This window comes from Danio rerio, chromosome 1, assembly GCF_049306965.1.
Source record: "Danio rerio strain Tuebingen ecotype United States chromosome 1, GRCz12tu, whole genome shotgun sequence".
NCBI lineage: Eukaryota > Metazoa > Chordata > Actinopteri > Cypriniformes > Danionidae > Danio > Danio rerio.
The window spans coordinates 2,855,437-2,879,805 of record NC_133176.1 but is presented as its reverse complement, the minus strand read 5'-3'; the positions used below and the strand labels follow the sequence as shown (position 1 = coordinate 2,879,805).

At 37.2% G+C, this 24,369-nt stretch overlaps 1 protein-coding gene across 54 annotated transcripts in view; it reads right to left on the bottom strand.

Moving 5' to 3' along the window:
* mbnl2 (muscleblind-like splicing regulator 2) overlaps positions 1-24,369 on the bottom strand; it is a 114,893-nt gene that overhangs the window by 75,776 nt on the left and 14,748 nt on the right. For 34 of the 54 annotated variants that reach the window (XM_009305373.5, XM_021475196.3, XM_009305352.5 and 31 more), the window contains exon 2: positions 11,035-11,697. In XM_009305373.5, the coding sequence (XP_009303648.1) occupies positions 11,035-11,208 (174 nt within the window). In that variant the 5' untranslated portion in view covers positions 11,209-11,697. The remainder of the gene's footprint in view (positions 1-11,034; positions 11,698-24,369) is intronic. The other 20 variants (XM_073946240.1, XM_073946379.1, XM_073946184.1 and 17 more) reach the window with 3 other exon arrangements.

The window sequence follows — 24,369 nt, the reverse complement described above, 5'->3', positions numbered from 1 at the left end:
TTCACCTGTACCACGTCTTTAGACTTGTGGGGGGAAACCGGAGCACCCAGAGGAAACCCACGCCAACACAGAGAGAACATGCAAACTCCACACAGAAATGCCAACTGACATAGTCGAGGCTCAAACCAGCAACCTTCTTACTGGATAATTAACTAATAATAATAATATTACGATTTTAACAATAAAAATAAAATAAGATTGCACTAATTTAGTGTTTTTTACTTAAGGACTGCTGATGTACCCGGTATAACAGTTTTATGGTGGTGGTCTAGTTATTTAGTTTCCTTTTTAATTTATTTGCTTAATTTTAAAGTTGCAGAATTTGTTCCCTACAGTCTCGAAAATGGTATCGAAGTTAGAAACATTCCCAGTGATGGAATGGGCATCCGCTGTGTAAAACATATGCCGAATAAGATGGCGGTTCATTCCGCTGTGGCGACCCCAGATTAATAAAGTGACTAAGCCGAAAAGAAAATGAATGAATAAACGGCCCAAAACATGAATAAAATGTGTGTAGTGTATTACGAAGATTTGATTATTTCATTCATATTATTTATCGTCTGTTTTGGTCACAGAAATATCGGTGTGTTTTAGAAATGCAAAAACCTTTTAAAATTGTTTATAAATACCCTATATTATGTGTACATTGTGATCAGTCTGTTTATTACCTGTTTATTTTATCATTATATAAATATATGATGTAAAAACATGGCTAATAAAAGAGCATTTTTCTGTGAAAATGTTTTAATGAAAGATCGTTATCACAATACTCAACATTCATTTATTCATTTTCCTTCAGCTTAGTCCCCTATTTACCAGAGGTCACTACACTGGAATGAACCGCAAACTATTCCAGCATATGTTTTACACAGCGGATGCCCTTCCACCGGCAACCCAGTACTGGGAAACACCTATACCCACTTACATCACATACACACTCATACACTACGGACAATTTAGTCCATCCAATTCCCCTATAGCGCATGTGTTTGGACTGGGGGGGGAAACTGGAGCACCCGGAGGAAACCCACACCAACACGGGGAGAACATGCAAACTCCATGCAGAAATGCCAACTGACCCAGCCGAGACTCAAACCAGCAACCTTCTAGCTGTGAGATGACAGTGCTAACTTCTGAGCCACCGTTCCGCTATGCAAAACTAAACAAAAACACCTCAAATTTTTCCAGTATCATGCAACCCTAATGCTTACTTCACACAACATTCATTTGTCTGCACAATACAACGTGTGTGATGTAACCTTAAATGCAAAAGATCCACAATCCTGAATCCCAGCAACAAAACTTGTTTGTACCCTAGCAACTTTTAATGGTGTTTCACAAGTCCCTGAAACTGATTTGTCGAACGTGTTAGAATGTCGTGGCCTTGAATATGAAGTCACGCTGCGGTCAAGCAGGAAATTCGCTGTGCTGTACGTCTATAATAATGGAAAATGTAGTTAACACTGGTGAACTGCAGGCCGGTTGCTTCTCTTTGTGCTGGTGTGGACAGGACACGCAGCACATTGCAGCACACCTGCATTTTAAAAGGACAAACAGCAGAATCTCACGGCCGCTGTGCAAATGCTGAGGGCAGCAGGACGGCGTCACAATGAAACAGTGAACGGTACAAATGAGCCCACTGACCAGATTCATTATCTGTTAATGCAGAGCACATGGCTGATTGGAAAACAACTCGGCCTTTTGTGCATCTTCACAAGGTCAGCGCAGTCGGAGGAATCCACGAGTCTCCGCAGCACCTCCGGCTGCTCCAGAAGAGGAAAATCTGATGAACCTTCGAATCCCAGGGGCCAAAGACAAGACACCAGCTCAATGGGCCCCTGTGTTAAGGACGGAAATAATGCAGCAGAACGCAATCTTCAAGATGCATGTATGCTGTTCTACACTGACAAAAATGATTCATTGGGCTTTTTTTTAAGGTATAAGAGGTTGCAAACCATTTATATCAGCTGAATTTGAACATACACATTAAATTTAGTAATGTTCAACTTAATTTGTTTGTGTAAATTCAGCCCATATCAATTGTTTGCAACCACTTACCTTAAAACAATGTAGTGAATCAGATGCAGGGCTCAACAATAAGGACTGCCCGATGGCCCGGGGCCAGCATGAGAGATGTTCGGGACAGTAGAGAGAATCGTTACTGGCCCGATCAGGCCAGTGCTGCCTTGTCATCAAATTTTTATTTGCCTGCTACTGTCAATTGTGTGCAAATACAGTCTTAGAACCGAGAAACAATTTGTGCTTTTAAGTCTCAGAATGCTACGTTTTCTGTAAAGTCGTAAACCCCATATTGCTTTTTGGTTCCTTTTATCTGATTGGTTGTTGTGAGCACGTTATTTTTTTCCACAACCTGGTAAAAACCAGAACAGTGAAGAGACGGCAACATCAAATGATGAAGCTAAAAGAAAACGTCTGTTTCCAACGTTGTGGAAAAAGATGTTTACATGGGTACAACACAACGAAAAAAATGAAGTGATGTTTTGCATAGTTTTCCATCACTTTTAAGTCAGCCACTTTTTGTTTAGCAATAAAATACCAGCACATTTTCCATACTGCTGTATTTTACTGCTAAATATTTTAACATTTTAAAAAATATTTAAATTCTAGATTCAAAGACATTATTTTTGACACATTATTTAAAATATGTGGCTAAAAAAATAGCTATTTATTTATTTATTTTTAATTAATTAATTGATTTATTTTGTTGGGGCCAGTAAAAATCTGAACTGCTGGTCCAGTCGGGCCAGTAGAAAATGTCCTTAGCGTTGAACCCTGAGATGAATCTTTTTTTTTCGGTGTAGAGGTCGTGTGTCAAGTCAATGCTACAGGATTTTTTGGGATTTTTTTCTTAATTCAATTGAGCCTGTCACAATAATCAATATTTCAACACATCGTGCAATACTTTAAGATGACCTCAGTATGTTTTCAGCGTTGCAATACACATTTACAAGTTCATAAATAACGTTAAAGCCATTTTTAAAATAATTTTTTCACCTTAATTGGACAGGACAGTCGAGAGCCATGACAGGAAAGTGGGAGAAGCAAGAAGAGGAGAAGGATCAGCATAGGACCTCAAGATGGAAATCGAACTCCGTGAGCACCGGAGTGCATTTGTCAACGCACTAACCACCAAAGACATTTTAAAATGATATTTACATTCTACCTCACTGATGTCAAAGTAAATAACTGGACCCATTTACCTAATAGGACATTTAGTAGTATCTATAATAGGACAGTGGTTCTCAACTGGTTTGGCCATGAGACCCACATTTTTACATGGTCTTCAAGCCGCAAACCAAATTTTTAGGAACTATAATATAATGTCAGGAATTATAATTAATTTGTATTTATTTGTTAACACACAAGTACTGACAGATACATCATAAGAAAGACTTACAAATAAACAATATTTTATTGCTGTCATTTAACAAAATGTATGCACTTTTGTGATGCCCTCAGCTCTTGGAGTCGTCTTTGAAAATGGTCCACCAGTTTGTCCTTGCAACTGGGATGTTTGGTTTCTAAATGTTGTCTTAGTTTTGAAGGTTTCATGCTCTCATATGACACACTGAGGCCTTTTTTGTCATCAATATATATAAATCCATACTTTACATTTTCAGGGTTGCACTTGCGCTTCGATATATTTCTTGCTTTAATGAAATTAAATTTCACATGTCAAACGGTATGTTTGTCGTGTGCGCATTTCAAAATAAAAGTCCAGTATAAGCAAAATATAAGTTTAAATCTAAACTTTTGTTGTTTTATTGACCACACACTCTGCGACCCACTGAAAATGTTCCTGCGACCCACTTTTGGGTCCCAACCCACCAGTTGAGAAACACAGTAATAGGACATTTACCTTTTTTACATCCACCCAGATAGGGGTATGAATACTTTAGGGCTTGACTGTATGTATAGACCATTTTGAGGGAGGTAAACAATAACAATGTTCCTAAAGTATTTACTGTTTTACATTTTAATTTTCGAGAGCTTCCCTCCAAATATTGCTAAATAATGTTATGATAGCTGTTTTAATGTTTAGTCATGACTGATTTGCCGCTTGTTATAGTTATGAAAAAGTTTGACAACAAGCAAGACACATTCATGGGTCAATGACATCTCCATATTGAAATAGTCTACACATATTCTTTTATATTAGTGTAAAACACACTGATCCCAACCACTTTTACACTGAGAAAATAAGAACAATATCTTTAGAAAAGACCATAAAGAGAGTAAGAGTACAGATTTAATTCACTCTTAACATATGATATCAACCACCAAGAAAAACCCTGTGATGCACAATATGGTTTGGATGACTGCAAACAAGACTCAGAAATGGATTGTAACTGGAGGCAGTTGTTAAGGCATTAGACAGCCGTCATCTCTGACAGACCCGGACTGCCATAACAGGCCGTAAGTCAATGGCAAATTACAGTAATTCACTAGATCTCTGACTCCTGTAAACCTCACCGTTGAATAAGAGACGACTCACACACACACACACACACACACAAATGTTTTTCAGGTTGATGTTGCCAAAATAAATTCAACTTTTGCCCTGCAACCCAAAAGCCTGAGCACGCACGACCACGGGTTAATATGATTGCAGAGGCTTTGGCTCATTTAAAAGCAGACAGAAAACAATACAAGTTAGAGCGCTTTAGTTAAATCCTTTTAAACTGTCACGTATCAGCTTTAGGCCTGAACTAAACTCACAAAATGCTGGCACAATCACCCAGAAGCACAGAATTCAATGAGTCTCTTCATTTTAATGCATGTTTTAATTAATTTTTAACAGTATAAAATCCTACATCTTCAAATTGACCTTATTAAAAGCAGCACTTTGTACTAGTATGAACACTATTTAAAGAAAATATTGATTTAGTGCAGTATTACTGAATTCACTTGAGCTGACAAATGAGCAAACAAATATGTTTTAATTCATGAAAAATATAGCTGAAAGCAAATGATGAAAAGAATCAGAAATTTGAATTAACATTTGTTGACATTTGTAAACATTTTGTTGTAAAATATTGTTAGAATATTTCAGAATATCTACCCAAACTGGAAACACTTTATTTTAAGGGTCCAAAATAACGCATAAATTGATGGTTAATTTGTTCACAATTAATGATTGGTTAGGAAAGAAAACACTAGTAATTAATGGTTACCTTAACATGTTTAGGGTCCCGAATTATGCATTAGTTAAGCTAAACTTGTGAATCAAGATTAACTTATTCAGAATTATGCATCAGTTAAGCATGAGCAAAGACATAATTCATGATTATTCATTCATTCATTTTCTTTTTGGCTTAGTTCCTTTATTAATTTGGGGTAACCACAGTAGAATGAACCACCAGCAAGTTTTTACGCAGCAGATGCCCTTCCAGCCGCAACCCATCTCTGGGAAACATCCACACACACATTGATACACTACGGACAATTTAACCTATCCAATTCCCCCATAGCGCATGTCTTTGGACTGTGGGGGAAACCGGAGCACCCGGAGGAAACCCATGCCAACAAGTGTAATGGACCACCAACTTATCTAGCATGTTTTTATGCAGCGGATGCCTTTCCAGCCGCTACCCATCTCTGGGAAACATCCACACACACTCATTCGCACTCATACACTACGGACAATTTAGCCTACCCAATTCACCTGTACCGCATGTGTTTGGACTGTGGGGGAAACCGAAGCACCCGGAGGAAACCCACGCGAACGCAGGGAGAACATGCAAACTCCACACAGAAACGCCAACTAAGCCGAGGCTCAAACCAGCGACCTTATTGCTGTGAGGCGACAGCACTACCTGCTGCGCCACTGCGTCGCCACCTTAAAATGTTCGTTAACCATTATTTACTAGTATTTTTGTTCTTAATTAATGCTTAATTGTGGACAAATTAATTAATGCATTATTATATTTAACTAATGCATTATTTTGGACTCTTAAAATATAGTGTTACCAAAAAAACTGAATGAACAAATGAGTGTACAACAACATTTTAATTGCATACAAATATACAGCAGTCAACATTCAAAGTGAATCAAAAATGGTCAATAGTTTTAGATGAAAGGTGATGATTCAATTCAATTGTTGACTACTATGCATCTGAAAGTAAATAAAATGCAATGAATTAGAGACTAAAAAAAGAATCAGAGACAACACTAAAAAGAAAGATCACTTATTATAATGCAACGTTCAAAACATCAGTTCTATGCAAACTCTACATGCTCGCTCATGGGTTGACTGTATTGATATCCCCCTCATGCCTTGTGGCCTGAAGCGCTCGTAACACAATCCTCTGACACTGACCTACACCGTGACCTTGCCTAATTTGTGTGATAAACGGCAGAGAGCATGTAAGCTGTTGATGATTCGTTGTTTTTTTTGAAGGCCGGGACTGCAGCGCACATGAAGGTAAATAGCATCTTAAGTCTATTATTCCCGTGAGAGATGGGACCTGCTCCAGTTTTACTGCGCATTTGTCAATGTCATCGGCGCAGTGTTTCCACTGCATTAAAACATGCTAGATGCCGTGCCGCTCGCCTCATGACCATCTGTGTTTAGGCGTTACGTGACCCAGATTAAACTAGAAGATCACTCTGAGATCACTTTGAAAGAAACTGATGAAGACACCAATAATTAATTCATAATTAAAGTTATATATAATCATATTATTCATTACAATATTCATCATTTACAAAAAGCGATGCCTGTCTGTGCAAAACTCACTCATTAAAGAGTGTGGCTAAGATGATAATGTCAATTATTAAATTAAAAATGCTCAATTTTGCAGAAATACAACAAAAGCGTTTCTCATTTTTACTTGGTTTAAATTGTACTAACATTGCTAAAACTATGACTGAGATTAAAATGATCAATATATATTTCACTCTACTTCAGGACGCATTAACGCCGCTCTGTACATCTACTGGAGGCATTCATAAATATTTCTAGCCAATCTAATAAATGTTAAAGACATGCTCGTTACAAAAACACACAAAATCACACTTCAGCAAATGCACTTGAGTAGCGTATATTTGAGGGCATGCAAAAAGTTTTGTGCACGAACAGAGGAAATCGGCGTGCAAGCAAAGAGATCCGCATGCTTGTATTACATGAATGCGATCTCGACTTGTAATACTGTGCTCACGACAATAGGTAGTTGATAGATCTGTGTAAAAAAGCTGGAAAAAATCCTAGAGGAAACACTGATGTATGTATATATAGACGTTTAGATGAATGTATAGATGTATGTATATATAGATGGATGGATGAATGGATGGATGGTTGGATGGATGGATGGATGGATGGATGGATGGATGGATGAACAGAATGATAAGCACAAAGGATGAATGATAGACCAAAAAGATGAATAGGTTGACAGAATTACATAGGGTTAGACCAATGGATAAATAAATAAAGAACAGACAATATCATTGGATGGATGAATGGATGTACAGATGGATGGATAAACAAAATGAGAAAGAAAGAAAGAAAGAAAGAAAGAAAGAAAGAAAGAAAGAAAGAAAGAAAGAAAGAAAGAAAGAAAGAAAGAAAGAAAGAAAGAAAGAAAGACGGACAGACAGACTGATGTATAGACAGACAGACTAGGATGGGTGGATGGATGGATGGATGGATGGATGAATAGATAGATAGATAGATAGATAGATAGATAGATAGATAGATAGATAGATAGATAGATAGATAGATAGATAGATAGATAGATAGATAGATAGATAGATAGATAGATAAACTATTAATATAATCTCAATATTAAAATTATTTTAATACTAAAAATACTGGAGGTCAATGATGGTTGACTGGGCAACATCTTGCTTTAATTCTTATATATTATATAATCTTAAAGTTTAAAATATTTTAGCTGGACTAATTAGCATATTATTTTGCTTTACATACTTAAACACATGCATTGAAGCATGCATCTTTAAATTTATCTAATCTAAAAACAATGGGTGAATGATGAAAAACACCATTACTACATTAGCACCAATAACTAAATGCATCATTAAAAATATGTATCTGACGTATTATTATATATATTATATATAATTAATTATAATTAATTATATAATTATATATTATTATATTCAGCTGATGTTATATGAAATATGTGCACAAAACATTAAAATGCACGAAAGTCCAGTTTTAATATAAGTATGAACTGATTCATGCACTAAATCTTGAATGCCATTATGTGCTACTGTAATTTCAAACTAAAATGCTTTTGAAATATATTACATTAATGCTCCCTGTTGTAAACGTCTAATGGTTTTGGGAAACTCAAAGACAGAAAAAAATGACAATTATGTGCAAGTGCATCATCTAGTTTATCGATTGAACCACAAAGCTCACTGTGTTCGTGTTATTGTTTGTTTCGCATATGGTCAAGCCTCTAAAAACAGCACAAGCGTTCATGGAAACCCACCGGCAGGCCGTATAAATGACGGACGTGGCATGGTAATGTTAGATGGAAAGATATAAAACTGCCTGGATGAGAGCAGCGCTGCCCTTTCGGTCTCTATAGGTCAGCTTTATTTGAAGTGTGCAGTATGCAGTGTGGCAGAGCTGACACATGCACTCTAATTTGAGAGTGCTGCACTAGGACAAGCTATTTGCCAGCAACACAAAAAGTATCCTCAAAAAATTGTCGACGATCGCTTGGGCAATTACAGGGTGCAGCAAGTTTGCGAGCCTCATTTACATTATAATTATCAGCTCGAAATTGATCAGCAGTCAAAAATGGTGTTAATGTATTGTAATCGATGTAAAAGAACATATTATAAAACAAACAGATCCAGATTTGTTTTAATTAATCAATATACTTGGCCAACTAGCTAAACTGCAACATAAACAGCTGTCAGTTACACTCATGAAATATAATATTTAGCGTGGCAATCAGAGTTTTAGAGAATATTTAGATTGGATAAACTGTGTTTAAAGATATAAATGCAAATATAATGTACATATGTAGCTGCAATTCCACAGGAATGAGCCATTTGCTTTATTATTATTATCGTATTTTTGAATTTTTATCATGCACTAAATGTGCTGTTTAATAAAACCAAGAAAAAGAACATGCAATAGGGAAATTACATCATATAAAACAAATAGTTCTGGCACTAAAATGCATTGCATATTCACCCTGAATGTGATATTGCAGATAAAAAACAGAATGTAGTAAACTGCATCAGAAACAAGTAGTACATTATTTGCCAATGGAATTGCTGCTTTTTCATTATATTATTTGCCTTTTTTAAAAATTGTTCTCTGATAAATGCACACTAACTGACATAACTAAATATCACCATATCACTGGGTGCACAGAAAAACTGTGTAATATTTTTTGTTTTCTTTTCCTGAGTTCATTAAGATGGATTGTTGGTGATTGGATGGATGTCGGCCCGATAAGTAGCTTTACTTGGACAAAGAAAAATGAAGACCTGTTTAATAATGAGGGCGATGCAGTGGCGCAGTAGGTAGTGCTGTCGCCTCACAGCAAGAAGGTCGCTGGTTCGAACCTCTGCTCAGTTGGCGTTTCTGTGTGGAGTTTGCATGTTCTCCCTGCGTTCGCGTGGGTTTCCTCCGGGTGCTCCGGTTTCCCCCACAGTCCAAAGACATTCGGTACAGGTGAATTGGGTAGGCTAAATTGTCCATAATGTCTGAGTGTGTGTGCATGTTTTCCAGGGATGGGTTGTGGATATGCTGGATAAGTTGGTGGTTCATTGCACTGTGGCGACCCCGCATTATTAAAGGGACTAAGCCGACAAGAAAATGAATGAATGAATGTTTAAAATGATTTAAGACATACAACACAACATTTCAGTGAATTTACCACTTTTTAAGACATTTTAAGACCTCATGGATACCCTGTCTTTTAAATCTGCTAGCATTAAAAACTGATGTTGAAATATATATGGTTATTGTTCAATATGGAACATAATTATTCGAGATTGCATTTTTTGCCATATCGCCCAGCCCTACTTCCGGCTCCTCCATGCCAAGTTGGTGTGTTATTTATAAAACATTGGTGTCTTTTGCTGTAAACTGTTTAATGCAGAGATGCCTAAACTAGAGCCCGCAGGCCAAAGCTGGCCCATGGTAACCTTTGATTTGGCTCACCATGCCATCTGAGAATGGTTTGGAGATTCAAAATTAACGTAACCTTATACTTGTTTGTCTTATTGTTTCGCTACAACAAAGCTATCTGAGCTTAAATAATTCAACATAAATGGTGTAAATTAATTAGATTTAGTTTAAAATGTACATACGATGAATAGAGAACACTGCAAAGACTTTGGTGAGAGAATCAAGGCAAAGGCAGATTCTGCTTGACTAGTGTATTCAGCATTGATCTCCACTGTGTTTTAAATGTGATTGTTTTTTTTATTGCAATACGTTCTAATCAAAAAAGTTAGACTATGTTAGTTAACACCCATGGCAGTTTTAAGGTAAAATAGTTTGGTATTTATCTTTGGTCCACATGGATATCAATGATATTTGGTTTTTGGCCCTTCGTACAAAAAAGTTTGGGCACCCCTGGTTTAATGCAAACAATGGAAGTCATGAAATAGTGTTTTTACCAGTGTATAACCCTGTTATATATATATATATATATATATATATATATATATATATATATATATATATATAAACAAAAAATTGTCAAAATAATGTCTATCCTCAACAAAGGATGAAAAGATTGAGTCTAAGCTATTCGAACTCTAATGTAAATATACATGAAACTTATATATTTGTTGACTACCATCATTTTAAAAATACAAATTTCCTTGTTTTCTGCTCTAATGGTAAAATCCATCAATCAATGATGTAATGAACCAAAAAAAAAAAGGCCACGAAGCAGTGATTTACCCTCAGGCAAACATACTGCATCATAAATAAAGATGTTTAATTATATAATATACAGAATAGTCCTTTGGGATTAGCTAAAGGAAATCTGCACCAAATAATCTGCCACTCTTACCTTCAGCGAGTCGAAGCAGGCGATCACCCGTCCGTTCTCCACCTGGCAGCTTTTGGGCGGATGTGCGAATTTGCATTCCTCGTCGCTGCGCGAACACGTCCCTCTCTGAAACTGCCGGCACACCTCCAGAGTCAGCCATTTTGTGTCTCGTATCGATGCGATGTTTAAAGCCATAGTTGTGTTGTGAATGTTGTCTGTTGATTTGGGTTGAAATAGTCTGCGCGTTTGTGTGTTGCTGTACTTTTGAGGTTGGTCTCAGTTTGTTTGGCGAGGCCCTTTAAATAGAGATGTCACATTCAGAGCCCCCGTGGCTGTCGCATTGGAGATGCCCGCTATCAGTGAAGCTGTCAATCTCTGCCAAGTTGTTCATCAGTCATTTAGTCCCAGGTGCACAACACTGGCGCGACAATAAGAACATGCTCCAGGTCTCCAAACGTTCTTGAGCCAGACGGTTGCGGATGACTCTATCTGAAGGCAATGGCTTTCCTTGAAACGATATCTAATAATGGAAAGAGCGTGTCAGTTCCTTGTGCTTTGGCAAGTCTAAAGGGAATGGAGATCTTAATGGTGGCCAAGCCAGTGTTGTTTACAGTTTAGGATGGGAACGGTGAGCAGCTTCAAGTAGAAACGTCGTTAGAGAAGGCACTTTCTTCTGTTCGGGATCTGGAAAAGAAGACAGTGGTTTGAGAAAAATGGACGACAAAAGTAATATATCCATTTCTAGTTGGGGTGGGAACCACATATTCCGATAATACGATATTATCATGATATTTTGCTCCTGGTAATGATATTTCAAGATATTAGTGGTAAATCACAAATTCAAATGAGAATTTCTGACAACTGAGTGCTTCTTTCAGATTTAATTTGTTTCTATGATCAATATATTTAACATGACTATATCAAAGATACTTTAAAATCATCTATTATGAAACTGAAAGTAGCCTAGAGTTAAAACAAACATGTTTTGCATAACTAATTACATTTAATAGCATATTAAACCGACAGCGCGTACCTAAAAAGAATAATAGACGGATGTTATTCTGGAAAGCTTTGGTATTACCTAATCAAAAAGTACTCTAGGATTATATTATGTACAAGTAGTCATTTAACCAAGGCTTTTATCTAAAGAGACTAACTAATGAGGGACATCAGACACGCGTACGTATGGAGCAAATTACTGTATATCATATCACATCAAAGGAATACACCGCACTAACGATTAAATGCAGTGGCACATTGGGTCAGACCCAGAGGCGCAACAGCAGCACCAGAGGAAAAACACCTCCCCTTCCTAAACCATTTAAGACTGACTAACCTGTTGAGTAATGCCAGAGACTTTAGCCAATAGAAAACACGCAGCAGCGCAATATTCCTGGCAGCCGTTCAACAGCCAGAAAAGGACTGAAACAGATGCGTATTCCAGACGCAATGCCTTCAGCGATGAGTGCCACAACACCCTCAACCAGATTAAACACTTAGAAAAGATAGCAGCGCGCTATAGACAGAGATAGACATAAAGACATTTATACAGATAGTCAGAGATCAAAAGTAGATGATAGACAGACAGACAGACAAACAGACAGGTAGACAGACATATACAAATGTAGACGAGACAGACAAAGTAGATGATAGAGACAGATACAAAGATAGGTAGGTAGGTAGAAAGACAGACAGAGAGACAGACAGAGAGACAGACAGACAGACAGACAGACAGACAGACAGATAGATAGATAGATAGATAGATAGATAGATAGATAGATAGATAGATAGATAGATAGATAGATAGATAGATAGATAGATAGATAGATAGATAGATAGATAGATAGATAGATAGAAAAAGTAGACAACAGATAGACAGATGGAAAAGTAGTTGATAGATGGAAAAGTAGACAATAGAGACAGACAGAAAAAGTAAACAATAGACAGACAGAAAAGTAAACCATAGACATACAGATGAAAAAGTAAACTATAGAGACAGACAGAAAAGTAAACCATAGACAGACAGAAAAGTAAACCATAGACAGACAGATGGAAAAGTAAACTATAGAGACAGACAGAAAAGTAAACCATAGACAGACAGAAAAGTAAACGATAGAGACAGACAGAAAAGTAAATGATAGACAGACAGATGGAAAAGTAAACTATAGAGACAGACAGAAAAGTAAACGATAGAGACAGACAGAAAAGTAAATGATAGACAGACAGATGGAAATGTAAACGATAGAGACAGACAGAAAAGTAGACAATAGAGACAGACGGAAAAGTAAACGATAGACAGGGAGATGGAAAAGTAGACAATAGAGTGACAGATGGAAAAGTAGACGACAGATAAACAGAAAATTAGACGATGGATAGACAGATGCAAAAGTAGACGATAGAAAGACAGACGGAAAAGTAGACAGATGGATGGACGGATAGAGATAGATAGATAGAAGTTAACAACAGACATAAGATGACAGACAGACAGGTAGATAGACAGACAGATAGATATATAGAAAAGTAGATCACAGACAGACAGAAAGACAGACAGAGTGACCTATGTCCGATTTGGAGCAGTTGACATCATAACCACATACTCTAGCCTCAATCCTCCAATAATACTCCGCCTCTGGCATGACTTGTGAACCTCACACAAACCTTGCCGCTGAAATAGAGGTCTTTTCTTGGAACATCTGGAAATATTTTCTTGTGCAAACCGACGGAGAGGAGAGAGGGTGAGGGTGGGGGTGGTGCATGCAGACGAAACAAGGCTGTAAAAATCTGCAGCTGCTGTTTAAGATTCCCTTTGCTGTGTAATGATGGCCACGTCCCCTCCACTTAGAGCAGAGCCAACAGACAAGTGCCAAACAATAACTACTGTGTGTACATAGCAGAACTCCATGCTAGAGCTGAGCCTTTGAATGGTGCGTATACGTAATGCACTAGGTACCATATGCATTAATAATGACGTGTTTGAACATGTTCTGAGGTTTACTACAGAGGGAACGTTAATGCCTGGGTTTGTTTTTAAGGGAATACTACTATACTTGTTTTTCAGTATGTGATATGTAGGCTAATAATGGCATACAGTGTAAGCATGAAAAACCAACACGACCTACAACATCTGCAGCTTACAAGTGAAGTAAACAAACACTGCAATTCAATTCAATTCAACTTGACCTTTGACATGAAAAACCTACTGCATCTCTTTCTTGACTCATCAGTTGATCATACACTTTAAAATAAACTCTTACTGCCTTAAATTGCTTAGTTGAATCAATTGAAATTTTCTCGTAGGGCTGTACGATATTGGAAAAACCTGACATTGCGATATTTTATTTTCCTTCCATTTATATTGCGATATGAATTTATTTCATACAGTTCACGAAAACTAATGAAAAAACAAAAAAATCAGTATTTAAAAACATTTTCGTGAACTGAAATAATAATAAAAATGAGTTTTTAAAAAACTAGAACTAAATCTGTACTGTGTACATACAAACGTAACTGAAACTAGCTAAAATTATAGCAAAAACGTTCTAAATGTATTTAATACATACTGTATGCCTTTTAGAAGTAAATCTATTTACTTTGTGCAGCCCAGTGTTTTTTAATATATACTTAAAAACAGTTTTACATAATATATCAACAAAACAACAGACAAAAAACACCCCCACCCACCAACAAAAAAAATTACTACACAAAACAAACACAAAAAGAACAAAAAAAAAACAACAAGTGAGGGACATTTAACATAATCAACGCAAGATCGGGAATTAACAACAGAGTAAATTCAATCATTACTGGGAAAGCAGTAGTACACTATTCAGTTTTAAGGAAATCTAAAAAGGGTTGTAGGGCAGTTTGAAATTGCAGATGAGATTTGGGCTCCAGGGAGCGTAAGCTCTCCAGTTGTATGACATGAAACAATTTACCTAAGCAAGCTTTAAAACATGGGAAGTCCTCCTCCAGTCATCCTCGCAAAACAAAAACAACGGCTGGACATGACAGCAGCATGGTGATAGCAGTAAATGTGACCCTAGCAGACTTAATAGTATTACTTTAACACATCTGTGCCTAATAATTGGTTTTATTTCTATATTAGTGATCAAACTTTTTTAACTGGATCATCTAAGTCAGGGGTGTCCAAACTCATCCTGGAGGGCCAGTGTCCAGCATATTTTAGCTCCAACTTGCCTTTACACACCTGCAAGGATGATTCTAGAAAGCCTAGTAAGAGCTTGATCAGCTAGCCCAGGTGTGTCTGATTGGGGTTGGAACTAAACTTTAAAGGACACAGGCCCTCCAGGACCGAGTTTGAACACCCCTGTTTTAAGTGAACCGGTTGAACTAGTTCACTAAATCAAACTGAATCATTTGAAACGATTCACTTCTCCAGTAAGAACTCTTCTCGTCAAACAACTTACTTTTTAATCATGCCTGATACTACCCTCTGACTCAAAGTAAACCAATAAATACTGAGTTATTCAGTTATTAGAACTAGGGTTGTAACGGTATGAATTTTTCACGGTATGATAATCGTCTAAAACAATACCACGGTTTGATGGTTTCGCGGTATACTGTATGTTACGAATGTTACAAAATAATAGAACAGTGAAGCAAATTTGACTTTTTCCAAATAATATATTTTTTAGTTACTATAAACAACACCACTTACAATGAACAAATAAAAAAATAAGAAAATAATAAATAATGTGTCAAAGTCCAAATAAAGTCCAAATAAACATGGTGCAAATCCTCAGTAAAAAATAGATATAAATATTTACTATACTATAAATAGTTACATAACGAAACTAGATTCAATATGGAACATCCTTAGGTTTTATGTGCCAGCATGGATATGGTTGTCTGTGGATATGGATTTGGATATGGTTGTCTGCAATGCAGACAAACAGCTGCACCTTCATTTGTGTCTTTTGAAAACAGCAAGAGCAGCAGTTCGTCTTTGCTGTGTCACTGTTTTGTCATGTTTCTGTGCTGCTGTGCATGCAAAAGTACTTAGTATGAGAATTATTTCATGCAAAACTTTTTTTTTTTTGCGTTTTATTTAGCCGCGCATAAATGTATGCCTATCTCTCATTCCGTGTTGTTCAAAAAGCTTGGTCCACAAACAAAAGTGAAACCTATGCTTATTGGTTGTGATATAGCGAGTTTGAACCAATCTGGGCATGGAGGAGGGACAATGCATCAATGTATCATGTCTGATTTGTCCGGAGACACAGTGACGAGCGTTTCTTTGTCAAATCAGCGTTGTCAAATGTTGATGACGTAACCGCACTGATTCCGGAGCCTCTGAAAGTCCGCGAATGTTATGTGATACAGCACTGGAAAGCTGAGACTCTCTTCTTTATGCCAATCTTTGAACTGTATGAATCGGATCAGCGGATCAAAAGTTATTAAACATTTAAGAGCAATACTTATTTTTAGCCGCGGGCGGCTGTCTCGGTCTTTAAGGGTTCAAACCGTTGATATGCAATTGTTCATGGTATGATAATCGTGCACGTTCAAATCGTGGTAGACCGTCATACCGGTATATTGTTACAACCCTAATTAGAACAGAACACTGAGATCAGATTTGAGAAGCGGTGAACAGATAGTACTGCGCATGCATGACTGAACTGAACACAAACAGTACATGACAGCCTACTGTGACTTAACTGTGGCTGTCAAACTGACTCTAAATATTAAGCTTATATAACTAAAAATTCTGCTAACACCTGATTAACTTATTAAAATAGAGTTAAATGAAAACATGACTGTTTGTCATATCTTTTTTACAGTGTTGAAATCTGGGACGATAATTAGCGATGCAGTGAGGCAAACATTAGTATTACATTCAGAATAGAGCTCCCTTGATCAATGTTTTTTTTATTATAACTTTTATTTATTTATTTTTAACATTAAAACTTGTGGTAATTTGCGCCTTTTTTTGTCTTTCACCTGTAACACACAGCGATCATTAGAGTAATCTAATGAGCTCGAGTGCTTCTTTCATTTTCCACTCTTGTTGCTAAGGGTCCGTTTCTTCTTTCTATTTCCCATAATGCCTAGCAACCACAAGAGTACACCTACAAAAAGAAAAATGTAATTGATGTGTAATGAGAGAAATCAACCCTTTATGAAGAATGCAACAGGTGTAGCACAATAGAAATACAGGACAATCTGCATAATGCAGACACTGCGATTATAAAATAATCACAAGGCACTGACAAAACAACAGAGCTGTCCGTAAAACAAGTATAAACTTAAAACCAAGCGAGTTATAGAAACAATTGTGACTAGAATCTATAATATCCTGATGTTTAGATTAGCATCAGTCTGTTGGTTTTGATTATAGAATGTTATTTGCAAATATTTAAAATTATTAAAATCAAACATGCTTCTCCTAGCTTTAAACCAGGATAGATGGAAGTTATACATTATATTACACTGCCTGACAAGAGACTTGTCGTCATTCCCAGTTGTAAAAGCAACAAATAATAACTTGACTTCTAGTTGATTTGGAAAAGCGAATCTGTTAATCTGCATCCCAATCATCATATACTGCAGAAGATCTACTGGAACCTGCATGGACGCAAGATTCTCACAGAAGTCAGTCAAGTTTGGTGAAGGAGAAATCATGGTTTGGGGTTACATTCAGTTTGGGGAGCGTGCGAGAGATCTGCAGAACGGATGATCAACATCAACAGCCTGAGGTACCAAGACAATTGTGCTGCCCATTATATTACAAACCACAGGAGAGGGTGAATTCTCCAGCAGGATAGCGCTCCTCATACTTCAGCCTCCACATTAAAGCTCCTGAAAGCAAAGAAGGTCAAGGTGCTCCAGGATTGGCCAGACCAGTCACAAGACTTGAACATTATTGAGCATGTCTGGGGTAAGAAGATGGAGGAGGCATTGAAGATGAACACAAAGACTCTTGATGAGCTCTGGGAGTCCTGCAGGAACACTTTCTTTGCCATTCCAGATGCCTTTATTAATCAGTGATTTGAGTCATGTCAGAGATGTATGGATGCAGTCCTCCAAGCTCATGATGGAGTCAGACACAATATTCATTCTGTCTCCACTGCAGCAGGACTTTATATTCTATACTGGACATTATTTCTGTTCAGTGATGAGACTTTTGTCTAAGCAGAGTCAGACCTTACTGTCCTAATGAAATCATTCAAAATCAAGGCATGATTATATTTTATTTTGGTCAAATAAGCGTAATTTAGAGGCGTTTGCCTTAATATAAGCCACTTCTGATACCAAATGATCAACTAGAAGTCAAGTTATTATTTGTTGTTCATAAAACTTGGATAGGCGACAGGCTTTCCAATAAGGTCTCACTAGCAAATGTTAATCCATTACAATAAACAGTGTATTAATGTTAGTTACTATATTAATGTTAGTTAAAATATAGCAGAAATTTATTCATCATCAACTCCATTTTATAAAACATAAAAAATTCTGATGAATTATCAAACATTAACACCACTTAAAGATTAATAAATGCTTTTTTAGTTTTCATCACAAGGTTGCATACATTATTAACTAATGTTTACAAATGGAGCCTTACTGTACAGTGTTAATGAATGATCGGCCTATAAGCAGACAATGCATTATGAATAAGCATCTCCTGCATGTCGAAGGCTGGATTAACATAAAAAAAAGTTTCAAAATAAACAGCTTATAAAGTCTTCAAGAATATGGTGCTATAAAGATGAAAATTCTTAAAACGGCACAGACTCTAATATTTTATAATAAAAATAATCAATTATATGATAATTAATATTTCCCAGTGATGGGTTGCAGCAGGAAGGGCATCCGCTGTGTAAAACATATGCTGGATAAGTGGGCGATTCATTCCGCTGTGGCAAACTCCAGTTTAATAAAGGACTAAGCCGAAAAGAAAATGAATGAATGAATGAATGAATGAATAAATAATAATGAATAATAATTCTTGGTATTTTGAAGTGCTCACGATAACAATATCATATATATTCATTATCAAGTTTTATTGTATTATTAAATTTCGACACGTGTCGAAGATTGCTGGTTTGAGTTCCGGCTTCTCAGTATCCTCAGTCTAAATATATATAGAGTAGGTGAATTATTTTTAAGAAAATTGACCATAGTGTATGTGTGTGAGAATGAGAGAGTGTTTGGGTGTTTCCCAGTGTAGGGTTTCAGCTGGAAAGGGCATGCGTAGCATAAAACCAGAGTAGTTGGTGGATCATTCCACTGTGGCAAGCCTTGCTAAGTCAGGGACTAAAATGAAAGATAGTAAGTGAATATCAACACATCAAAACCAAAATGAACCTTAAAACCTTGGATAACCTGTCCACTATAGTTACATTTTGAAACTTTCAAGGGCCTTCATTCTGCCATAAGGCTTAAGGACAAACCAAGAGGACAAGGAACAACAGTCAAATTATTGGTCTAAAGGTCCAAACTGTCAAGCAGTCATTTCAGAAAGCATTGAGGTGCAGGTGTAATTTGAGATTCTTGTGTGCGGCACTATTTGAGCTCTTGAAAAACACATTAGCAAAGCTTCCTTTCTGGCAGCACTTTGAACAGGACCAAAGAGGGGGCAATCTCTAGTACTGGAAAGGAAAAAGCCCCGGTGTTAGATGTGGATGCAGAAAGAGTCATTTGGAGCGCTCAATCTATGCTTTACCTAGTACAAACCCAGCACCCACTGCACCCTTTCCATTTTACGATTATAAAATTAAATGGCCTGCCATACTCGTCGCACACGTAGTCTCTACGGCACGATTTAATTTCATAGCTTTACCCCCGAGAGTCAAACCATAAAAAAATTGGATAGAAACCATGTCAGATGTGACCTCATGCAATTAATCCTCTTGTATTTTTAGAACTCAGAAACCCGATGGTCTAATTTATGAGGTGAATGACAGTTAAAGGGTGCTTCAGTAATACAATCTGTCAGCTAGTAGAAGTGCTTAAAGCTTGTAAACTGACATAATGGGCCACCAAAGTCTTTTGGATTTGCAGGCCGGTTTGGTTCCCTCTTTTTCGAGGAGCAATCATGCAAGTTTAAGCACAGAAAATGGAGAGTAATGGATTTATAAACTGCGCATCAGATCAAAGCAAAAGCCTCAAACCAAAATTTGCCTTCTCTCTTAAAGCATCTGCGATTCTAATCAAATCAATGCAAAATGTTCAGTCAACAGGCGAGCTCTGCGCAAAAACCTTTATAAGGGTTTCTCCAGATGACATGACATGATAATATCCCAGCAATGTTTTCATGTAGTAATACCTTCTACTAGGGTTGGGCTGATGAACAATATCATATTGAATCGGGATAAAATGTATGTAAAAAATATTATAAGCTCTGGACTTTTTTACTGACCGAAGAGCAGAAATGTGCAATAGTATCTGGATGGAGCCTCTATGATGCAAGCTGAGACTCCTTCACTCAGCGATGAAATGTCAGACACAATGCACTCAAATGGAGCTAGTTGCGTCACTGTGATGGGTAGAGTTAGGGGTGGGGTTAGGTTAGCCCATTAAAAAGCATTGGATGCAGCCCAGATTGCACTGCACCAGGTCTGCAGCCAGACCCCTCTCAAAATGTGCAACAATGGGAACCTAGAGGTGTGGTAATATTAGAGATGTATTGAATTTTTGGCCACCGTAAATGTATTGGTGAAAATATGTTATGCCATTCATTGGAGCCTCTAATTTTCGTGGCTTCTGTCATTGTTGGGATATTCTTTAAAATCTGTAAGCACTAACAACATATATATATATATATATCGGAATATATATCGTTATCATTGGAATATAGAAAATAATGATCACACTTTTGCTATAAAGCCCAAGCCTACTTTATACTTTAATATGCAGAGTCAACTATTTGTAGGTTAGTTTCTCTTACAGTGCATCATTGTGTTGTTAAACAATGCTTGAGAATTTAGACTGGTCCCACAAAACAACACACTGCCTCAGCTAATTTCTCTTCTGGTTCGGGTAAGAAGACTTTCATACTACAAATGTAAATTATAATGGTCCTGAAATATATACTCAAGAAACCCCCAAAGTTAAGTTCAAATTGAGTGGACAAAACGACATGAAATGTGGAGTTCTGCTCTACTAACACCACGTGAGCATCTCAGTCTGTCTGACACCAATCTAAACTAACTGCCTTTGTGATGTTTTTTCATTAACCGTTTACTGAAAATGAAACAAAAATGCAATGATATCTCCAAAACTGATCCTCAGTTTAAAAAGAGGGCTTTCATTCAAAGTTCAAAGCTGGCTAACAAGTCAGCATGAAGTAGAAAAGGGTTAGCAGTTATGTCCAAAATGCCACGATAATATCAGTGTAGGCATCAAATTCCAAAAGAGTGGCCGATAAACTGATACTGCCAAGTCACCGAATCACCTGCAGCTACTCTGGGATTCAGACAAGTGAAAGCTCTGACAGATAGTTGTAACCGAGTAGGAATGGCAGCAAAGTAAGAGGCTGATGAGGGCGGACAGATGGTGTGCAGGTAGGAAGGTGGCTGCGGTATCCTTGTTGTGACCTGCAGAGATTAGCGCTGTCTGTACGCCCCCGCCCTTCCCCACAATGATTAGTGGTTCCGGAGGAGGGCGCCTGGCTGAACAGCAAAGCTGGGCATTCCACAGATGCAATTACCTATTATCAGAATAAAAAAAGTTAAATATCAGATCTTACGTCATAATTGGGAAGAAGCTCTCAGCCATCAAGATGTATGCAGACTAATTTTCGTAGATCAAAAGGAATCCATGCATAAAGGCTTTTTGGTCTACTTGAGCAGTTATTTGGGGAGATGCACTGTAAATATAGCTAAAAGTCAATATGGAGTCATAACGTTTACAAACTGTACACAGAATGGTTGTCTCTGAAATAGATTTCCTTTTCAGATGACATCATCAAGCCCACTTATTTGTTCGCCCCTCCTCAGCTAACCATCATACAGAGAGCACTTTTCACAATCCAATCCGTTCCAAATGGTAAAATCAATTCCCGCTCCATTTTACACTTCGAAACGGAGCGCATTACAGAAGTAAAATGGGTTGTGAACAACATAACCTTTCAGGTCATTCGTACATAACTAGGTTGCTAATTAATTTTTGATACAAAGACCAGTTTCAGTCCCAAATGCACCGCGCATGCTGAACAAGTCTGAAATCCCCTTGAGAAAAATGTGACCCCGTGATAAAGGCATCTGCTAATTAACAAGAAGGCAAAGCGACGTAAATTCCAGGTCTATTGTCCAAAAGATAATGAACTATAAAAACAATCCTAGTTCAGCAGCTTAACATTATCGAATAAGCAGTGAACATCAGGGTCGCAGGGGTAGGCGTTTTCAAACTGGTTCTGCCCATTCAAATGGCCTCTTTTGTTACAATAATAAATGCTCCAAAAGCAGAGGATGAATGTTGGGTAATCCTCCATGGCATCAGATCAGGATTTGGGTTGCCTAGGCCAGCTGGCATTACATAATATTGGTCATCTCTTAATTTCCACAGGTGGTGGATGTTGGATGTTTAGACATTTTTTATCATTTTTGGACTTCACTGCATCTTATTAGCTTCGTGTTGACCACGACGTCATGCGTACATTTATAAATTCAATTCAATAATGCACAAACATGGTGCAAATATGCTGAATTTGCAGAGTTTTAAAGATGTAATCTCATTACTGGAAGAAATGCTTAATCCTAAATCAGACTCTCAAAGTAGCATTTAGCATTTTATCTTGATACTGTTTGTGATGATCTGATTTGGTTCTTTTCACAACTTTGAATTAGAGCTGCACGATTAATCGGAAAAATATCGCGATCTCGATTTGATCCCCTAGACCAGGAATCACCAGGCTTGTTCCTGGAGGGCCGGTGTCCTGCAGATTTTAGCTCCAACCCTAATCAAACACACCTAACAAGCTAATCAAGGTCTTACTAGGTATACTTGAAACACCCAGGAAGGTGTGTTGAGGGAAGTTGGAGCTAAACCCTGCAGTGCACCGGACCTCCAGGATCGAGATTGGTGACCCCTGTCCTAGACGATCTTAATCCAGCATTTCTACGATTCTGCCAATCATATTTTCAAGTTCAGGAGAGTAGCAAAGGCGATCGCACAAGTCTTCACATTGTTTTACATATGTTGCTCAGCAACGTGGACTAGGCATGGGACGATAACTGTTTTCAAGGTATACCATGGTTTGGAAGAGTCAAGGTTTTAAAACTGTCAAAATTTTCTGTAATACCGTTCCTAAGGTATGTGTGAGATTTTTTATTTATTTTTTTTAGGACAGCAGTATCTTCAGCAGAAAAGATATCCAAAGCTGCCATTTTAAATTGTAAAACAAAACTGTTTTTAAAACTAATGAAGACAACAGAAGTCAATTAATTATTTAGCCTGACATGTTTACTGTTCCAAAATATGTTAAATGTTTCTAAATATAAAATATAATGTGCTCAAAAGGGAAACTTTTTTAGTTTTTTTACCCAGACATTTAAAAAGAACTTATTTTCGGAGCAGTAATCACAATACCGTGATCCCGTGATATTTTTATCTAAGGTTATCATAACTTCAGAATCATATACCGGCCCGTGCCTAACGTGGACCCCTCCAAATGGTGTTAATAGAGTCACATATTGTACTTATAAGGTATATTTCATGCCAAAATGTAATTTCTGTCTTCATGTAATAATGTAATCGTGGCCACGAAATCACACGTGATGTAAGCCGTTACCACAGAGAGGGCGCGCGTGCCTGTTAATGAAGTCTACTTTAGTGAACAGAACCTGCATAGGCTGTGAATAACAGGTAAAAAAGCTGAATATATTTATGAGCTAATTAATACACACCAACCTGTGAGATCTCTTCGCTCTAAGGATAATCTCTACATGACTGTTCCACGATCACGCTTAAAATGTTGAGCTTTTTCAGTAGCAGCTCCAAGACTCTGGAACGATCTTCCACTCTCCTGAAGAACAGCTCCAACTTTTGGGTCTTTTCAGAGGTCACTAATAACACACATATTTTCTTTAGCTTTTAATCATGTGGTGTAAGTTTATGTATTTTGGTTTTGTGTATATTTGCATGTGTTTTATGTACGCCACTTTGGTACCTATTGTGGTTTGTTGAAAGTGCTCTAAAAAATAAATAGAGTTGAGTTGAAATAACATTCAGTTTGTGACACATTTTAGAGTTATGATTGCGACAAGCATTTAATATGTGCGTTTAACCGTTATTTCTTTCATAGCGAACACAAAGTGTTGTGCATGAGAATAAATGTTTAACAGTGTCAGTTAGGGCTGCACGATTAATTGAAAAAATATCACTATCTCGATTCAG